This window comes from Bombina bombina, chromosome 7, assembly GCF_027579735.1.
Source record: "Bombina bombina isolate aBomBom1 chromosome 7, aBomBom1.pri, whole genome shotgun sequence".
Lineage (NCBI taxonomy): Eukaryota > Metazoa > Chordata > Amphibia > Anura > Bombinatoridae > Bombina > Bombina bombina.
Genome location: NC_069505.1, coordinates 428172861 through 428190860, shown reverse-complemented (window position 1 = coordinate 428190860; position 18000 = coordinate 428172861). Strand labels below are relative to the sequence as shown.

At 42.9% G+C, this 18000-nt stretch overlaps 1 protein-coding gene across 2 annotated transcripts in view; it reads right to left on the bottom strand.

Annotated features, from left to right (window-relative positions):
* The window catches only part of SUN2 (Sad1 and UNC84 domain containing 2), a 143257-nt gene that overhangs the window by 13400 nt on the left and 111857 nt on the right, over nucleotides 1-18000 (bottom strand). For both annotated transcript variants that reach the window (XM_053721311.1, XM_053721310.1), the window contains 4 exons: nucleotides 16679-16763; nucleotides 16478-16593; nucleotides 16232-16399; nucleotides 15047-15139 (listed from right to left, as the gene is read on the bottom strand). In XM_053721311.1, coding sequence (XP_053577286.1) covers nucleotides 15047-15139; nucleotides 16232-16399; nucleotides 16478-16593; nucleotides 16679-16763 — 462 coding nt within the window. The remainder of the gene's footprint in view (nucleotides 1-15046; nucleotides 15140-16231; nucleotides 16400-16477; nucleotides 16594-16678; nucleotides 16764-18000) is intronic.

Below are 18000 nucleotides of genomic sequence, written 5' to 3'. Positions count from 1 at the left end.
TGCCGCTACCATTAATCCAATTACCTCCATGCACTGAGCCACTGATGTAAGTATTTTGAATCTTTGATTTTCTGACCTCCGTCAGAAATATTTTCATTTCTACCGAGTCTATCAGAGTTCCCAAAAAGGGGACCTTTGTCTGTGGAACTAGTGAACTCTTCTCTATGTTCACCTTCCAACCGTTCTCAGGAAAGACAGGACTGTGTCCGTGTGAGATTTTGTCAATGATAAGTTGACGCCTGGATCAAAATATCGTCCAGATCAGGCGCCACTGCTATGCCTCGCTTTCTGAGAACCGCCAGGAGAGACCCTAGAACCTTTGTGAAGATTCTGGGTGCTGTGGCCAACCCAAAGGGAAGAGCCACGAATGGAAAATGTTTGTCCAGGAAGGCAAACCTTAGGTACTGATGATGATCCTTGTGAATAGGAATATGAAGGTAAGCGTCCTTAAAGTCCATGGTAGTCATATATTGACCCTCCTGGATCATTGGTAAGATTGTTCGTATAGTCTCTTGAATGATGGGACTCTGATAAACTTGTTTAGACACTTGAGATCTAAAATGGGTCTGAAAGTTCCATCTTTTTTGGGGACCACGAAAAGATTTGAGTAAAACCCCTGTCCCTGTTTTGGGACGGGACAAATTACTCCCATAGTCTATTACACAGCGTAAGAACGCCTTTCTTTTTATCTGGTCTACAGATAATCGTGAAAGATGAAATCTCCCTCTTGGGAGAAAATCCTTGAATTCCAGTGGGTCACGATTTCCAGCGCCCAGGGGTCCTGAACATCTCTTGCCCAAGCCTGAGCAAAGAAAGAAAGTCTGCCCCCTACTAGATCCGGTCCTGGATCGGGGGCCGCCCCTTCATGCTATCTTTGTAGCGGCAGCGGGCTTCTTGGATTCTTATGGCCGATGCCGGAGTAGGCCTAAAAACAACCGCATGGTGAAGCGGTTTTGCAAAAAACTAAGTGGAACATATAAAACCCCAAACACATACCAGCATAGCCATACCGGTTATTTAATTCAACAAAAAAAAAAAACGATCAACAGTTTCTGCCTCTCCCAGTGTCTTATAAAATGCCCATTATCATGATTGAGAATATGTCAACAGCAAAATAAAATATAGGTCTCCAGTAACACCCCTCTGTTTAACAGGTCTACTGCTTACCCCATTCCCTTACAGGAAAATAAATGCCAGCCAGTTCTGATATATCAAGTCTCCTAAGAAAACATAATTTATGCTTACCTGATAAATTCCTTTCTTCTGTTGTGTGATCAGTCCACGGGTCATCATTACTTCTGGGATATAACTCCTCCCCAACAGGAAATGCAAGAGGATTCACCCAGCAGAGCTGCATATAGCTCCTCCCCTCTACGTCAGTCCCAGTCATTCGACCAAGAATCAACGAGAAAGGAGTAACCAAGGGTGAAGTGGTGACTGGAGTATAATTTAAAAGATATTTACCTGCCTTAAAACAGGGCGGGCCGTGGACTGATCACACAACAGAAGAAAGGAATTTATCAGGTAAGCATAAATTATGTTTTCTTCTGTTATGTGTGATCAGTCCACGGGTCATCATTACTTCTGGGATACCAATACCAAAGCAAAAGTACACGGATGACGGGAGGGATAGGCAGGCTCATTATACAGAAGGAACCACTGCCTGAAGAACCTTTCTCCCAAAAATAGCCTCCGAAGAAGCAAAAGTGTCAAATTTGTAAAATTTGGAAAAAGTATGAAGCGAAGACCAAGTTGCAGCCTTGCAAATCTGTTCAACAGAGGCCTCATTCTTAAAGGCCCAAGTGGAAGCCACAGCTCTAGTGGAGTGAGCTGTAATTCTTTCAGGAGGCTGCTGTCCAGCAGTCTCATAGGCTAAACGTATTATGCTACGAAGCCAAAAAGAGAGAGAGGTAGCAGAAGCTTTTTGACCTCTCCTCTGTCCAGAATAAACGACAAACAGGGAAGAAGTTTGGCGAAAATCTTTAGTTGCCTGCAAGTAGAACTTGAGGGCACGAACTACATCCAGATTGTGTAGAAGACGTTCCTTCTTTGAAGAAGGATTTGGACACAAGGATGGAACAACAATCTCTTGATTGATATTCCTGTTAGTGACTACCTTAGGTAAGAACCCAGGTTTAGTACGCAGAACTACCTTGTCTGAGTGAAAAATCAGATAAGGAGAATCACAATGTAAGGCTGATAACTCAGAGACTCTTCGAGCCGAGGAAATAGCCATTAAAAACAGAACTTTCCAAGATAACATTTTTATATCAATGGAATGAAGGGGTTCAAACGGAACACCCTGTAAAACGTTAAGAACTAAGTTTAAACTCCATGGCGGAGCAACAGCTTTAAACACAGGCTTGATCCTAGCTAAAGCCTGACAAAAGGCCTGGACGTCTGGATTTTCTGACAGACGCCTGTGTAACAAGATGGACAGAGCTGAAATCTGTCCCTTTAATGAACTAGCTGATAAACCCTTATCTAAACCTTCTTGTAGAAAGGACAATATCCTAGGGATCCTAACCTTACTCCAGGAGTAACCTTTGGATTCACACCAGTATAGGTATTTACGCCATATTTTATGGTAAATCCTTCTGGTAACAGGCTTCCTAGCCTGTATCAGGGTATCAATAACCGACTCAGAAAAACCACGTTTTGATAAAATCAAGCGTTCAATTTCCAAGCAGTCAGCTTCAGAGAAGTTAGATTTTGATGTTTGAATGGACCCTGTATCAGAAGGTCCTGTCTTAGAGGTAGAGACCAAGGCGGACAGGATGACATGTCCACTAGATCTGCATACCAAGTCCTGCGTGGCCATGCAGGCGCTATTAGAATCACTGATGCTCTCTCCTGTTTGATTTTGGCAATCAATCGAGGAAGCAGCGGGAAGGGTGGAAACACATAAGCCATCCCGAAGTTCCAAGGTGCTGTCAAAGCATCTATCAGAACCGCTCCCGGATCCCTGGATCTGGACCCGTAGTGAGGAAGTTTGGCGTTCTGGCGAGACGCCATGAGATCTATCTCTGGTTTGCCCCAACGTCGAAGTATTTGGGCAAAGACCTCCGGATGAAGTTCCCACTCCCCCGGATGAAAAGTCTGGCGACTCAAGAAATCCGCCTCCCAGTTCTCCACTCCCGGGATGTGGATTGCTGACAGGTGGCAAGAGTGAGACTCTGCCCAGCGAATTATCTTTGATACTTCCATCATTGCTAGGGAGCTTCTTGTCCCTCCCTGATGGTTGATGTAAGCTACAGTCGTGATGTTGTCCGACTGAAACCTGATGAACCCCCGAGTTGTTAATTGGGGCCAAGCCAGAAGGGCATTGAGAACGGCTCTCAATTCCAGAATGTTTATTGGAAGGAGACTCTCCTCCTGATTCCATAGTCCCTGAGCCTTCAGAGAATTCCAGACAGCGCCCCAACCTAGTAGGCTGGCGTCTGTTGTTACAATTGTCCAGTCTGGCCTGCTGAATGGCATCCCCCTGGACAGGTGTGGCCGATAAAGCCACCATAGAAGAGAATTTCTGGTCTCTTGATTCAGATTCAGAGTAGGGGACAAATCTGAGTAATCCCCATTCCACTGACTTAGCATGCACAATTGCAGCGGTCTGAGGTGTAGGCGTGCAAAAGGTACTATGTCCATTGCCGCTACCATTAAGCCGATCACCTCCATGCATTGAGCTACTGACGGGTGTTGAATGGAATGAAGGACACGGCATGCATTTTGAAGCTTTGTTAACCTGTCTTCTGTCAGGTAAATCTTCATTTCTACAGAATCTATAAGAGTCCCCAAGAATGGAACTCTTGTGAGAGGAAAAAGAGAACTCTTCTTTTCGTTCACTTTCCATCCATGCGACCTTAGAAATGCCAGAACTAACTCTGTATGAGACTTGGCAGTTTGAAAGCTTGAAGCTTGTATTAGAATGTCGTCTAGGTACGGAGCTACCGAAATCCCTCGCGGTCTTAGTACCGCCAGAAGGGTACCCAGAACCTTTGTGAAGATTCTTGGAGCCGTAGCCAATCCGAATGGAAGAGCTACAAACTGGTAGTGCCTGTCTAAGAAGGCAAACCTTAGATACCGGTGATGATCTTTGTGAATCGGTATGTGAAGGTAAGCATCTTTTAAATCCACTGTGGTCATGTACTGACCCTTTTGGATCATGGGTAAGATTGTCCGAATAGTTTCCATTTTGAACGATGGAACTCTTAGGAATTTGTTTAGAATCTTTAAATCTAAGATTGGCCTGAAAGTTCCCTCTTTTTTGGGAACCACAAACAGGTTTGAGTAGAACCCTTGTCCTTGTTCCGACCGCGGAACCGGATGGATCACTCCCATTAATAACAGATCTTGTACACAGCGTAGAAACGCTTCTTTCTTTATCTGGTTTGTTGACAACCTTGACAGATGAAATCTCCCTCTTGGGGGAAATAATTTGAAGTCTAGAAGGTATCCCTGAGATATGATCTCTAGCGCCCAGGGATCCTGAACATCTCTTGCCCAGGCCTGGGCGAAGAGAGAAAGTCTGCCCCCCACTAGATCCGGTCCCGGATCGGGGGCTCTCGGTTCATGCTGTCTTTGGGGCAGCAGCAGGTTTCCTGGCCTGCTTGCCCTTGTTCCAGGACTGGTTAGGTTTCCAGCCTTGCCTGTAACGAGCAACAGCTCCCTCCTGTTTTGGTGCAGTGGAGGTTGATGCTGCTCCTGTTTTGAAATTCCGAAAGGGACGAAAATTAGACTGTCTAGCCTTAGCTTTGGCTTTGTCTTGAGGTAGGGCGTGGCCCTTACCTCCTGTAATGTCAGCGATAATTTCTTTCAAACCGGGCCCAAATAAAGACTGCCCCTTGAAAGGTATATTAAGTAATTTGGACTTAGAAGTAACATCAGCTGACCAGGATTTTAGCCACAGCGCCCTACGTGCCTGGATGGCGAATCCTGAGTTCTTAGCCGTAAGTTTGGTCAAATGTACTACGGCCTCCGAAATGAATGAATTAGCTAGTTTAAGGACTCTAAGCCTGTCCGTAATGTCGTCTAGCGTAGATGAACTAAGGTTCTCTTCCAGAGACTCAATCCAAAATGCTGCCGCAGCCGTAATCGGCGCGATACATGCAAGGGGTTGCAATATAAAACCTTGTTGAACAAACATTTTCTTAAGGTAACCCTCTAATTTTTTATCCATTGGATCTGAAAAAGCACAGCTATCCTCCACCGGGATAGTGGTACGCTTAGCTAAAGTAGAAACTGCTCCCTCCACCTTAGGGACCGTTTGCCATAAGTCCCGAGTGGTGGCGTCTATTGGAAACATCTTTCTAAATATTGGAGGGGGTGAGAACGGCACACCGGGTCTATCCCACTCCTTAGTAACAATTTCAGTTAGTCTCTTAGGTATAGGAAAAACGTCAGTACTCGCCGGTACCGCAAAGTATTTATCCAACCTACACAATTTCTCTGGTATTGCAACGGTGTTACAATCATTGAGAGCTGCTAAAACCTCCCCTAGTAATACACGGAGGTTCTCCAATTTAAATTTAAAATTTGAAATATCTGAATCCAATCTGTTTGGATCAGAACCGTCACCCACAGAATGAAGCTCTCCGTCCTCATGCTCTGCAAGCTGTGACGCAGTATCAGACATGGCCCTAGTATTGTCAGCGCACTCTGTTCTCACCCCAGAGTGATCACGCTTGCCTCTTAGTTCTGGTAATTTAGACAAAACTTCAGTCATAACAGTAGCCATATCTTGTAATGTTATCTGTAATGGCCGCCCAGATGTACTAGGCGCCATAATATCACGCACCTCCCGGGCGGGAGATGCAGGTACTGCCGCGTGAGGCGAGTTAGTCGGCATAACTCTCCCCTCGCTGTTTGGTGAAACTTGTTCAAATTGTACAGATTGACTTTTATTTAAAGTAGCATCAATACAGTTAGTACATAAATTTCTATTGGGCTCCACCTTGGCATTGGAACAAATGACACAGATATCTTCCTCTGAGTCAGACATGTTTAACACACTAGTAATAAACTTGCAACTTGGTTATAATCTTTTTTAGCAAAAAACGTACTGTGCCTCAAAGAGGTACTAAACGATTAAATGACAGTTGAAATAATGAACTGAAAAACAGTTATAGCATCAAACTTTAAAACAACACAACTTTTAGCAAAGGTTTGTTCCCATTAGTAAAATAACAATAATTAAATTTGACATAAAAATTACAGAGCAACGTTTTTATTCACAGTCAATATAAAATTCTCACAGCTCTGCTGAGAGAATCTACCTCCCTCCAAAGAAGTTTGAAGACCCCTGAGATCTGTCAGAGATGAACCGGATCATGCAGGAAATATAAGAGTAACTGACTGGAAATTTTTGATGCGTAGCAAAGAGCGCCAAAAACGGCCCCTCCCCCTCACACACAGCAGTGAAGAGAAACGAAACTGTCACAATTAAAACCAAACAACTGCCAAGTGGAAAATAATGCCCAAATATTTATTCACTCAGTACCTCAGAAATGTAAACGATTCTACATTCCAGCAAAAACGTTTAACATGATAAATACTTATTAAAAGGATTAGTGACTTTTAACAGAGTAGTTCCGGTGAAATACCATCCCCAGAATACTGAAGTGTATACATACATGTCATTATAACGGTATGGCAGGATTTTCTCATCAATTCCATTCAGAAAATAAAAACTGCTACATACCTCAATGCAGATTCATCTGCCCGCTGTCCCCTGATCTGAAGCTTTTACCTCCCTCAGATGGCCGAGAACAGCAATATGATCTTAACTACTCCGGTTAAAATCATAGTAAAAAACTCTGGTAGATTCTTCCTCAAACTCTGCCAGAGAAGTAATAACACGCTCCGGTGCTATTGTAAAATAACAAACTTTTGATTGAAGTCATAAAAACTAAGTATAATCACCATAGTCCTCTCACACATCCTATCTAGTCGTTGGGTGCAAGAGAATGACTGGGACTGACGTAGAGGGGAGGAGCTATATGCAGCTCTGCTGGGTGAATCCTCTTGCATTTCCTGTTGGGGAGGAGTTATATCCCAGAAGTAATGATGACCCGTGGACTGATCACACATAACAGAAGAAATAAAGAGCTGCACATACCTAAATGCTGCTTGTAGCATGAAACCATTCTCCACACTGAAGATGTCTCTTGTGTTACCTACAGAAGTCTTGTGGGAACTAACATGGATCTTAGTTACAGCTGCTAAGATCATCAACCTCAGGGCAGAAATCTTCTTCCATATCCCCCTGAGCAAAATAGTACTCACCGGTACCATTTAAAATAAAAAACTTCTTGATTGAAGAAACTAAAAACTAACACCTCACTTTACCTCTTCCTAGTATAACACAGGCAAAGAGAATGACTGGGAGTGGAGGGGAAGGGATGAGCTATATATATACAGCTCTGCTGTGGTGCTCTTTGCCACTTCCTGTTAGCAGGAGGATAATATCCCACAAGTAAGGATGAAATCCGTGGATTCGTCTTCGATCTTGTAGAAGAAAGACTGTCTGCTGAGGAAGTCTGCTTCAAAATTATCCACCCATAGGATGTGGATCGCAGAAAGAAGAAAATTGTGGGATTCTGCCCACTGGAGAATCCGAGACACCTCTTTTATCGCTAGTGGACTTCTTGTTCCACCCTGATGGTTGACGTAAGCAACTGAATCTTATATACCGGACGGAATGAAGTTGGGGCCACGCCATGAGTGCACTGAAGATGGCCCGGAGCTCAAAGATATTGATAGAAAGAACTGACTCCTTCCGGTACCAAGTCTCCTGCAAGCTGAAAGGCTGGCATTAGTAGTCACAATCTCCCAAGATGGTCTCAAGAAGCACGTGCCTTGGGACAGGTGATCTTGACAGAGCCACCATGAGAGAGAATCTCTTGTCCTCCTGTCAAGGACTATCTGTTGAGACAGGTTGGAATGATCGCCATTCCATAGCTTCAGCATGCATAATTGTAGAGGTTGCAGATGGAAGTGGGCAAAAGGAATAATGTCCATGATAGACACCAGGAGACCAATTACCTCCATGCACAGAACCACTGAAGGATTTAAGGTTGTCTGAAGAGAAAGACAGGCTAAAATCAGCTTTAAATGTCTCTGATCCGATTTTCATGGAAACCAAGTCGATAATTTTTCCAAAAAAAAAAAAACCTTGGTACAGGGGACCAGGGAACTCTTTTCTAAACTGTTCTTCCATCTGCAAGTCTGAAGGAGACACCAAAGAGACTCAGTGTGATATCTTGCCAAAGGAATAAATGGAGCTTGAACTAAGATATTGTCCAGGTAAGGAGCCACAGCGATACCCTGAGATCTGGCTACCGCAAGGAGAGCTTCTAATACCTTCGTAAAAATTCTGGGAACAGTAGCTAAGTCGAACGGCAGAGCTATGAATTGAAAATGTTGGTCCAGAAATGCAAACCGGAACTGGACATGATCCTTGTGGATCGGAACATGCATCCTTTAGATCGATTGTAGTCATAAACTGACCCTACTGGATCAAGGGAAGAATGGACCTGATAAGTCTCCCATTTTGAACGATTTTATGTCCAGGATTGGTTGAAAATTTCCCTCCTTTTTGGGAACCACAAACAGGTTTGAGTAGAAACATAGACCCCTTTCTGAAGGGGGCACTGGGACAATCACTCCAAGAGAGGAAAGCTCCTGTATGCTATCTAAGAAGCCTGCCCTCTTTTCTGCGCTTGTGGACAGTTTTGAAAGTGGAAATCTGTTCCTTGGAGGGCAAGAACTGAACCCTTTCTTGTATACCTGAGAGACCATGTCTAAAACCCAGGGATCCTTACCCCAAGCCTCTGAGAAAAAAAAGTCAGTCTGCCCCTTACTTGATCCGGTCCCGGATTGGGCACCGCCCCTTCATGCATACTTGTTCTCTGTGAGCTTTTTGGTCTGTTTGGATTTGTTCAAGGACTGACTGGGATTCCAAGTACCCTTAGACTGTTCAGGCTTGGAGGACAACTGCTTCCACTGAGTCGTGTCAGAACAAAAGGAACGGAAATTTGATGACTGTCGACCCTTTGTTCTTGCCTTCTTATCCTGGGGAAGAAAGGATCCCTTCCCTCCTGTAACAGTGGAAATGATGGAGTCCAGGCCTAGAACAAACAAAATCTTCCCCTTGAAAGGCAAGGAAAGGAGTCTAGTCTTGCGGACCAAGACTTTAACCGAAGGGCCCTGTGAGACAGGACTGCGAAACCTGGGGACTTAGCATTCAGGCGGATAATCTGCATGTTAGCATCACAGATTAATGAATTTGCTTTTTTAATAGCCTTGATTTGATCATGGATCTCCTCTAGGGGAGATTCAACTTCAATAAACTCATTCAAGACAACAATGTCTTGAAAAAGGCCCTCCATAGGGCCAAAATGCATCAACAATACAAGGATTCTGAGGATTCTTGAGCTCTTCCCCTTTTTCAATTGTGCTTCCTGGTGAGCTATTTTTCATTTACGGTCAACTATAAGATGTTATTGCACATATACTTTTTTCTCTTTCCATTTTAGGTAATCAGATGCCGATATATTTTTAATTCTTTCTGCATCCAGATTTCTGATACACTATTTACCCCAAGGACACTAGGGATATATACACATAGAATTATTTTGGGATTTTTGATTTTTTTCCTCATTTTTCATGCTTCACGTGTACACGTTCTATATTTTTTATATATTTTTTTTACTTTTCCATATCACATCAAGGACCACATATTGGATCACTATGAGGACTTCACGTCTAATGGACTTTATAGACTTTTAATCCGTTTTCAGTATTGGTGCCACACAAAACCTATTGGATTATTGTTTTAATATATATTGTTCACATTTGTTGTGTATAGATTTCATATTGTACCTGACCTACATAGGTACTTGCTACCCCTTTTTAAACTATATTTGTAATAAATGTGTTTTAATTATATGTATTATTAGTTCCTGATAGCATACTTTAACCTTTTTTGGCACTTCTATATTTCTGTTCAGTTGTACTCAATGATCCAATCCTGTCTTGAAAGGAAAATACCCATTAGAGGACTAAATCTCTATTTTCTTCTAAACACCTTCTCTGCCACACTCCTATAGTGACGAAAGGCAAAGAATGACTGGGGGGGGGGGGAATGGGGAAAGTGGGAGGGATATATATAGCCTTTGGCTGGGTTGTCTTTGCCTCCTCCTGGTGGCCAGGTGTTGATATTCCCAACAGTAATGAATGAAGTTGTGGATTCTCCCCGTCTTTGGAAAGAAAACATCTGGTCAAAAAAACTAAATTTTTGCTTACCTGATAAATTTATTTCTTTGACACAATAAGTCCAAGGATCATTTAATTACTATTGGGAATATCACTCCTGCCCAGCAGGAGGCAGAAAAGAGCACGACAGCAAAGCTGTTAAATATCCCCTCCCTTCCCTCCAAACCCAGTCATTCGACCAAAGCAAAGGAGAGAAAGGAAGCAACAAGGTGCAGAGGTGTCTGAAGTTTAAAACATACCAACAAACCCTGTCCAAAAAGAACAGGGCGGGCCGTGGACTTATCGTGTCAAGAAATAAATTTATCAGGGAAGCATAAATTTTGTTTTCTTTCTAATGACATGATGAGTCCACGGATCATCTAATTACTATTGGGAATCAATACCCAATCTACAGTACACAGATGATAAAGGAGGGACAAGACAGGGAACCTAAACGGAAGGCATCACTGCTTGAAGAACCTTTCTCCCAAAAGAGGCCTCAGCCGAGGCAAAAGTGTCAAATTTATAGAATTTAGAAAAAGTGTGAAGAAAGGGCCAAGTTGCAGCCTTGCAAATCTGTTCCACAGAAGCTTCATTTTTGAATGCCCAGGAAGAGGAAACAGCCCACGTAGAATGAGCCGTAACTCTCTCAGCAGGCTGCTGTCCAGCAGTTTCATAGGCAAACCGACTGATACTCTTCAGCCACAAAGAAAGAGAAGTAGCCGTAGCTTTCTGTCCCTTACGTTTCCCAGAGAATACCACAAACAGAGCAGAAGACTGACGAAAATCCTTAGTCGCCTGAAAATAGAATTTTAATGCACGTACCACGTCCAGATTGTGCAGAAGCCGTTCCTTCTGAGAAGAAGGATTAGGACACAAGGAAGGAACAACAATCTCCTGATTAATGTTCCGATCTGAAACTACTTTAGGGAGAAACCCCAACTTAGTACACAAAACTACCTTATCCGAATGAAAAATAAGGTAAGGGGACTCATGCTATAATGCCGAGAGCTCTGACACTCTACAAGCAGATGAAACAGCAACAAAAAAACAAACATTTCTAAGATAACAACTTAATATATAAAGAATGCATAGGCTCAAACGGAGCCCCTTGAAGAACCTTAAGCACTAAATTAAGACTCCAGGGAGGAGTAACTGGCTTGAACACAGGCCAGATCCTGACCAAGGCCTGACAAAACGATTGCACGTCTGGGACAAGGCAGAAATTTGACCCCTTAGGGAACTTTCCGATAAACCCTTCTCCAAACCTTCTTGGAGAAAGGACAGAATTCTAGGAATCCTAACTCTACTCCAAGAGTAGCCCTTGGATTCACTCCAATACAGATATTTATGCCATATCTTATGGTAAATTTTCCTAGTCACAGGTTTACGAGCCTGAATTATGGTCTCAATGACCGACTCAGAAAATCCACGCTTGGATAAAATTAAGCGTTCAATCTCCAAGCAGTCAGCTTCAGAGAAACTAGATTTGGATGAAGGAAGGGTCCTTGAAGTAGAAGGTCTTTTCTCAACAGAAGTTTCCAAGGTGGAAGAGATGACATGTCCACCAGGTCTGCATACCAAATCCTGCAAGGCCACGCCAGAGCAATGAGGATCACCGACACCCTCTCCTGCTTGATTCGAGCAATGACCCGAGCGAACAGAGGAAATAGGTATGCGAGACTGAAATTCCAAGGTACCGCCAGTGCATCTATCAGTACCGCCTGAGGGTCCCTTGACCTCGACCCGTACCTCGGAAGCTTGGCATTCTGCCGAGATGCCATGAGATCCAATTCCGGCTGACCCCATTTGACAATCAGGCTGGAAAACACTTCCGCGTGGAGCTCCCACTCCCCCGGGTGAAAGGTCTGTCTGCTCAGGAAGTCCGCCTCCCAGTTGTAGGTCTCACTGAATTATCTTGGCTACCTCTGTCATGGCCAAGGAACTCAGAGTTCCTCCCTGATAGTTGATGTAAGCCATTGAAGTTATGTTGTCCGACTGGAACCTGATGAACCGAGCCGAGGCTAACTGAGGCCAGGCCAGAAGAGCATTGAAGATTGCTCTCAGCTCTAGAATGTTTATGGGTAGAACAGACTCCAACGAGTCCATCTTCCCTGAGCCTTTAGATAGCCCGAGACTGCTCCCCATCCCAGAAGGCTGGCGTCTGTTGTGACACTCACCCAGGTGGGTCTGCGGAAGCAAGTTCCCTGGGAGAGATGGTCCTGAGACAACCACCAAAGAAGAGAATCCTTTGTCTCCTGTTCCAGGTGTAATCGTGGAGATAGGTCCGCATAATCTCCATTCCACTGCCTGAGAATGCATAACTGCAGAGGTCTGAGGTGGAAACGGGCAAACTGGATGATGTCCATAGCTGCAACCATCAGACCGATTACCTCCATACATTGAGCCACTGACTGCCAAGGAGAGGACTGAAGCGATAGACAATAATCAAAAATCTTTAATTTCCTGACTTCTGTCAGAAATATCTTCATTAATAAGGAATCTATTATGGTTCCCAAGAAAACTACCCTTGTATTTGGAACCAAGGAACTCTTTTTCAAGTTCACCTTCCATCCGTGAGAACAACATTTCCGTGTGGGATTTTGCCTGATGAAAGGATGGTACCTGAACCAGAATGTCGTCCAGATAAGACGCCACTGCAATGCCCCGCAACCGGAGCACCGCCAACATTGATCCCAGAACCTTTAAAAAAATTCTGTGAACTGTGGCGAGGCCGAGTAGAAAAGCAAACCTCAGAAATTTGTGATAGTCCTTGTGGATGGGAACATGTAGGTGCGCGTCCTTTAAATCTACCGTTGTCATAAATTGATACTACTGGACCAAGGGAAGAATGGAACGAATAGTTTTCATCTTGAAGGACGGTACTCTGAGGAACTTGTTTAGGCTTTTGAGATCTAGAATTGGTCTGAAAGTTCCCTCTTTTATGGGAACCACAAACAGATTGGAGTAAAATCCCAGACCCTGCTCCTGTCTCAGGACAGGAACTATCACTCCTAGGTCGGAAAGGTCTTGAACACAGTGTAAGAATGCCTCTCTTTTTGTCTGGTCTACAGATAATCTTGAGAGAAGAAACCTGCCCCTGGGAGGAAAGGTTTTGAACTCTAGTTTGTATCCCTGGGACACGATGTCCACCGCCCAGGGATCCTGAACCCAAGCCTGAGCGAAGAAAGAAAGGCTGCCCCCCACAAGATCCGGTCCCTTCATGGTGTCTTTGAGTCAATAGCAGGCTTCTTGGATTGTTTTCCCTTGTTCCAAGACTGGTTAGGCCTCCAGGAAGGCTTAGACTGTTCCTGCTTAGAAGGAGAGGAGGGTTTATTTTTGAAGTTTCGAAAGTAACGAAAATTGCTCTGACGTCCCTTCTGCTTATTTCTCTTGTCCTGAGGGAGGAAAACCTAACTTTACCACTTCCTTGCTCTAACGTAGGCAAAGAGAATGACTGGGGTTGGAGGGAAGGGAGGTGATATTTAACAGTTTTGCTGTGGTGCTCTTTACCGCCTCCTGCTGGGCAGGAGTGATATTCCCAATAGTAATTAGATGATCGGTGGTCTCGACTCATTGCGTCATTAGAAAAAGTAATTCTCCAGTTGGTCTGGCAAGTAACCTTATGTATAGTTGTATTATAGCTGAACAACTAAATGTAAACAATATTATACAATATAGTAGGCAAAGGCCTAAGTTCTTCTTTTTTTTTCTTTTTACTAACCTTGATTAGTGGAAATTTCCAGCACTATATAATTGTTATATAAAATGTATCAATAAACATGACTTTTTTGTTTGTTTATTTTTATGAAGGTGCTGACATATGTGCTGTAGTGCAGTCCGTAGAAGGGACAACACTCCCAGATGTAGCAATTTTTATGTTTTCCTTATCTCATCAGAATATATATGTATTGGCTGTATAAAGTAGTGGGGCTAAAATAACAGTTTATACAGCCCTAGTTCACCGTCAAAAAAATATTCTTTCTGCATTGGCCTATTTCTCCTTTGATTGGTTGTGTCACCAGCTACTGGATACCTACCTCAACATGTCGACAACTGAGCCCCCACTGCGCCTCTCCTACCCAAATCTAATCTGTTATCCCAACGTCGTAATTCCAGCAACATCTCCTGCTAACTGTGGGTCATGTCTGCTGATGTACTGTCCTATACTCCTCACATTCAGTAAATTTACCTAAAAAACAGCTTCTAAATTTTCCCACAAGATATTACAAATGATTCTTCTCACTCATACGGTCTTGCCAGTAACAGCCATATCTGTTTGATATGGCACAACCCCCCCAGGATGTTCCTTATTTCACTCTATTCTTTAATATTAGCCATAAAGAGAGCCTATACACATTTCTCTGTATACAAGACTGTTTGTTTTCTCATTAACTCTTTACAGTCAAATCTATAGGGCATTTCATCAGCTCTATAGACTCCCGCCTTACTCTGTGTCAGACTTCCACCATTTTTAAAATGATAAAATCTGCAGAGATACCTATAACTTCCACCCACAATTTATGTCACATCACAACAGCTGCCTGTCTCTTGCATCCAAGAAGTTAATCTTATCCTCCTGCAAAAATGACAAAAAAAACTTACCTGACATTGAGATTGTAAACCACAACATTTGCTCATGAGAATGTCGTATGTGCTGGTGAGATCCACCTACAGTACTGTGGTCAGACACCATTACTGGGCAGTTCCCTTTTTAGTCTAATGGTCAAAAGCCTCATGTAACGGCTGTACTTTTAGTTCTAGTGCTGTGCAATATGTAACCAAATTAGATTACCTGAATGGGAAATGTCTGAATTGGTTCTCCATGCTGGTTGTACGTGAAATGTCCCAGAAGGGTTCCATCTTTCTGTGACTCTTCTTCCAGACCCTGAGAAAAGGAACATTATATAGTTTTAGTTCATGAAAAATCTGCTATCCATAAAGAAAAAAGGCTCCTGTCTTTATATTGGGCGCATGCTCAAATTGCTTAGTCACTGGCCCAGGGTTAACAAAGCTTGTTTCGACAATAAGCTGCAAATGTTAGATGTACAGTTTTACAAGATTTCTTGCAGAATTAGTTAACAGAAAATATTACAATGCAATCTCTCCAGCTTGCTTTGGGGCACTTTCTACATTTCAAGATCAGATGGATAGATATATAGAGCAGTATTCTTGTCAATGAAATGTGAGTTCTATTTCCTATGGGATAGCAGGGCATATAAAAATACTGAGTTTAGAAGAGTATTGTTATTTATTTATTGGTAATAAGGCAGCAGATGAGGTAAGCAAGACTGTCCTTGGGAGTGTGTGAAGAGACAGAGTGGGCCCTTTACTAGCAAAGGATTACAGACCTGCCTTGACATTACACAATACATGACAGCAAGTCTAATGTATCACATTCATGAATCAACACTGGAAACCTGATTTATATTTGCCTCAGAGGATGTTTTTCACTACCTGCTGCCTCCAGTTGCTTGATGTAATAATAATAATGCACTGAGCCACGTAACCTTTAGAAGCAGCTCACAGGAAGCTTGTGGTTCAGCCCCACTTCTTATTGAATTGTAACTGACACAGCAGGGTCTGCAAGCTAGTAAAATCTATTGGTTTTAGACCAGCAACATTTGATTTGTATCTATAATAATAAAAAAAACTGTAGAAATAAGATCTTGTACACAGTTTACTCGCTTCCACTGCTTTACGAAGCTGACCTAGAAGAGGGTGAACGTCTGGGCTTTAACGGCTTTCACTGAAGGGCCTCACGTAATACATTTTGTTCATTACTTATATCTCAGAAGACCTCAAATTTGCTACTTATTATTTAAGAATAAGACTAAATCCTGTCCTAACCTGACTTCCCCATATCAGTTTCATGTATCTGCTGGTGATACAGATAAAGATCATGTTTATTAAGATCTTATTTTCTCATTTTGTTTTGTAATAGTGGACTTATTAACCAACTACAAACTCTTTAACTTACGTAAACAGAAAAGTTCCGGGGGGCACTGGATATGGTGTCTTTTGGGGACAAGGATCGAGGGATGTGGTCCAGAGTTACTGCTGTGGGCTGGATGCGGCTGGACAGACGGATGACAGCATAACCCTGGGATCCACGGAAAGCCCAGCAGTTCCCTGGGTTTGTGTCCGGCTGAAACAAAGCAATATTAAGTCAAGCACATTCTTAATACAAGTACAATAAACAGATTATATAGGTACTTTTCTGTACCTGGAGGATAACACGGGGCGACTGGGATTGATACCAAAGAGGGATCCCAAACAAGCTAAGAAGAGCCGTCTTTGTTTCAAAGGTCTCAGAGCATCTTGTGTTGATAACGCTGGCACCTGTGGCAATACATGAGCTACTGTAACAAGAGCCTTGACTAAGATACCGTGAGACAATGGGTAGGTGAGTGATCTGGCAACAAACCTGATGACTCCAGAGCATAATCCACAAGCCCAATCCTGTCCTCGCTGTATCTCTGCAGAGCACGATTCACAATTTCATGGACTTCCTGGGAAGCAAGAGATTGTGTGAGAAAGGAGGGGAGTTATATGGAAGAAAAGAAAGGGCTTAAAGGGATATTAAACAGTGCTCCTTTGGTAAAAACAAATATATTAAATCAAAGTAAAGCTAAAAAGAAACATTGTATAACATTTTGATTATGGCCATCTATACACTTTAATGTATAGGTATACATGTATATACACACACCAGTGCAAGTCTGACTCCCTGTTATCCAGTCTATTCACTTAATAGAAATCAGCCAAGAAGTTGTATGATATCAGGCTAAGATAAACTTTCCTGCAGAGGCCCCTCCTCCTTGTAAGGCTGTGACAGGAAGTAAAGGATAAGCACAAATGTAGGGAAAAAAACAAAACGTATGCTTACCTGATAAATTTCTTTCTTTCCGGTCATGGAGAGTCCACGATTTCATTCCAATTACTAGTGGGAATTCAACTCTTGGCCAGCAGGAGGCGGCAAAGAGCACCCCAGCAGAGCTGTTAAGTGTCACTTCCCTTACCCATAATTTCCAGTCATTCGGTTGAAGAAAAATGGAAAAAGAAGATAACACAAAGGTATAGAGGTGCCTGAGGTTTGAACAAAAAAATTGCCGTCTTAAATTTAAATAAGGGTGGGTCGTGGACTCTCCATGCCAGGAAAGAAAGAAATTTATCAGGTAAGCATACATTTTGTTTTCTTTCCTATGGCATGGAGAGTCCACGATGTCATTCCAATTACTAGTGGAAAATAATACCCAAGCTAGAGGGCACAGAATGAAAGGGAGAGAGAACAAGACAGGCAGAACTAAACAGAAGACACCAACGCTTGAAGAACTGTTCTCCCTAAGGAAACCTCAGCCAAGGTCAAAGTATCAAATATGTAGAATTTGGAAAAAGTAAGCAATGAGGACCATAAAGCCGCCTTTCAGATTCACTCCACAGAAGCTTCATTTTTGAAAGCCCATGAAGATGAAACAGCTCTAGTGGAATGAACTGTAATTCTCTCAGGAGGCTGTTCTCCATCTGTCTCATAAGCTAACCGGATAACACTTCTCAACCAGAGAGAAAGAGAAGAAGAAATGGTCTTCTGACCGTTACGCTTACCAGCGAAACAGGGCAGAAGAATGTGAAGGTTATGCAACAGGCAGTTCTTTTGAGAAGATGGATTGGAACAAAAAGGAGGAGCAACAAATTCCTGATTGAGCTTGCAATCCTACACTACCTTAGGATGAAATCCCATCTTAGTAC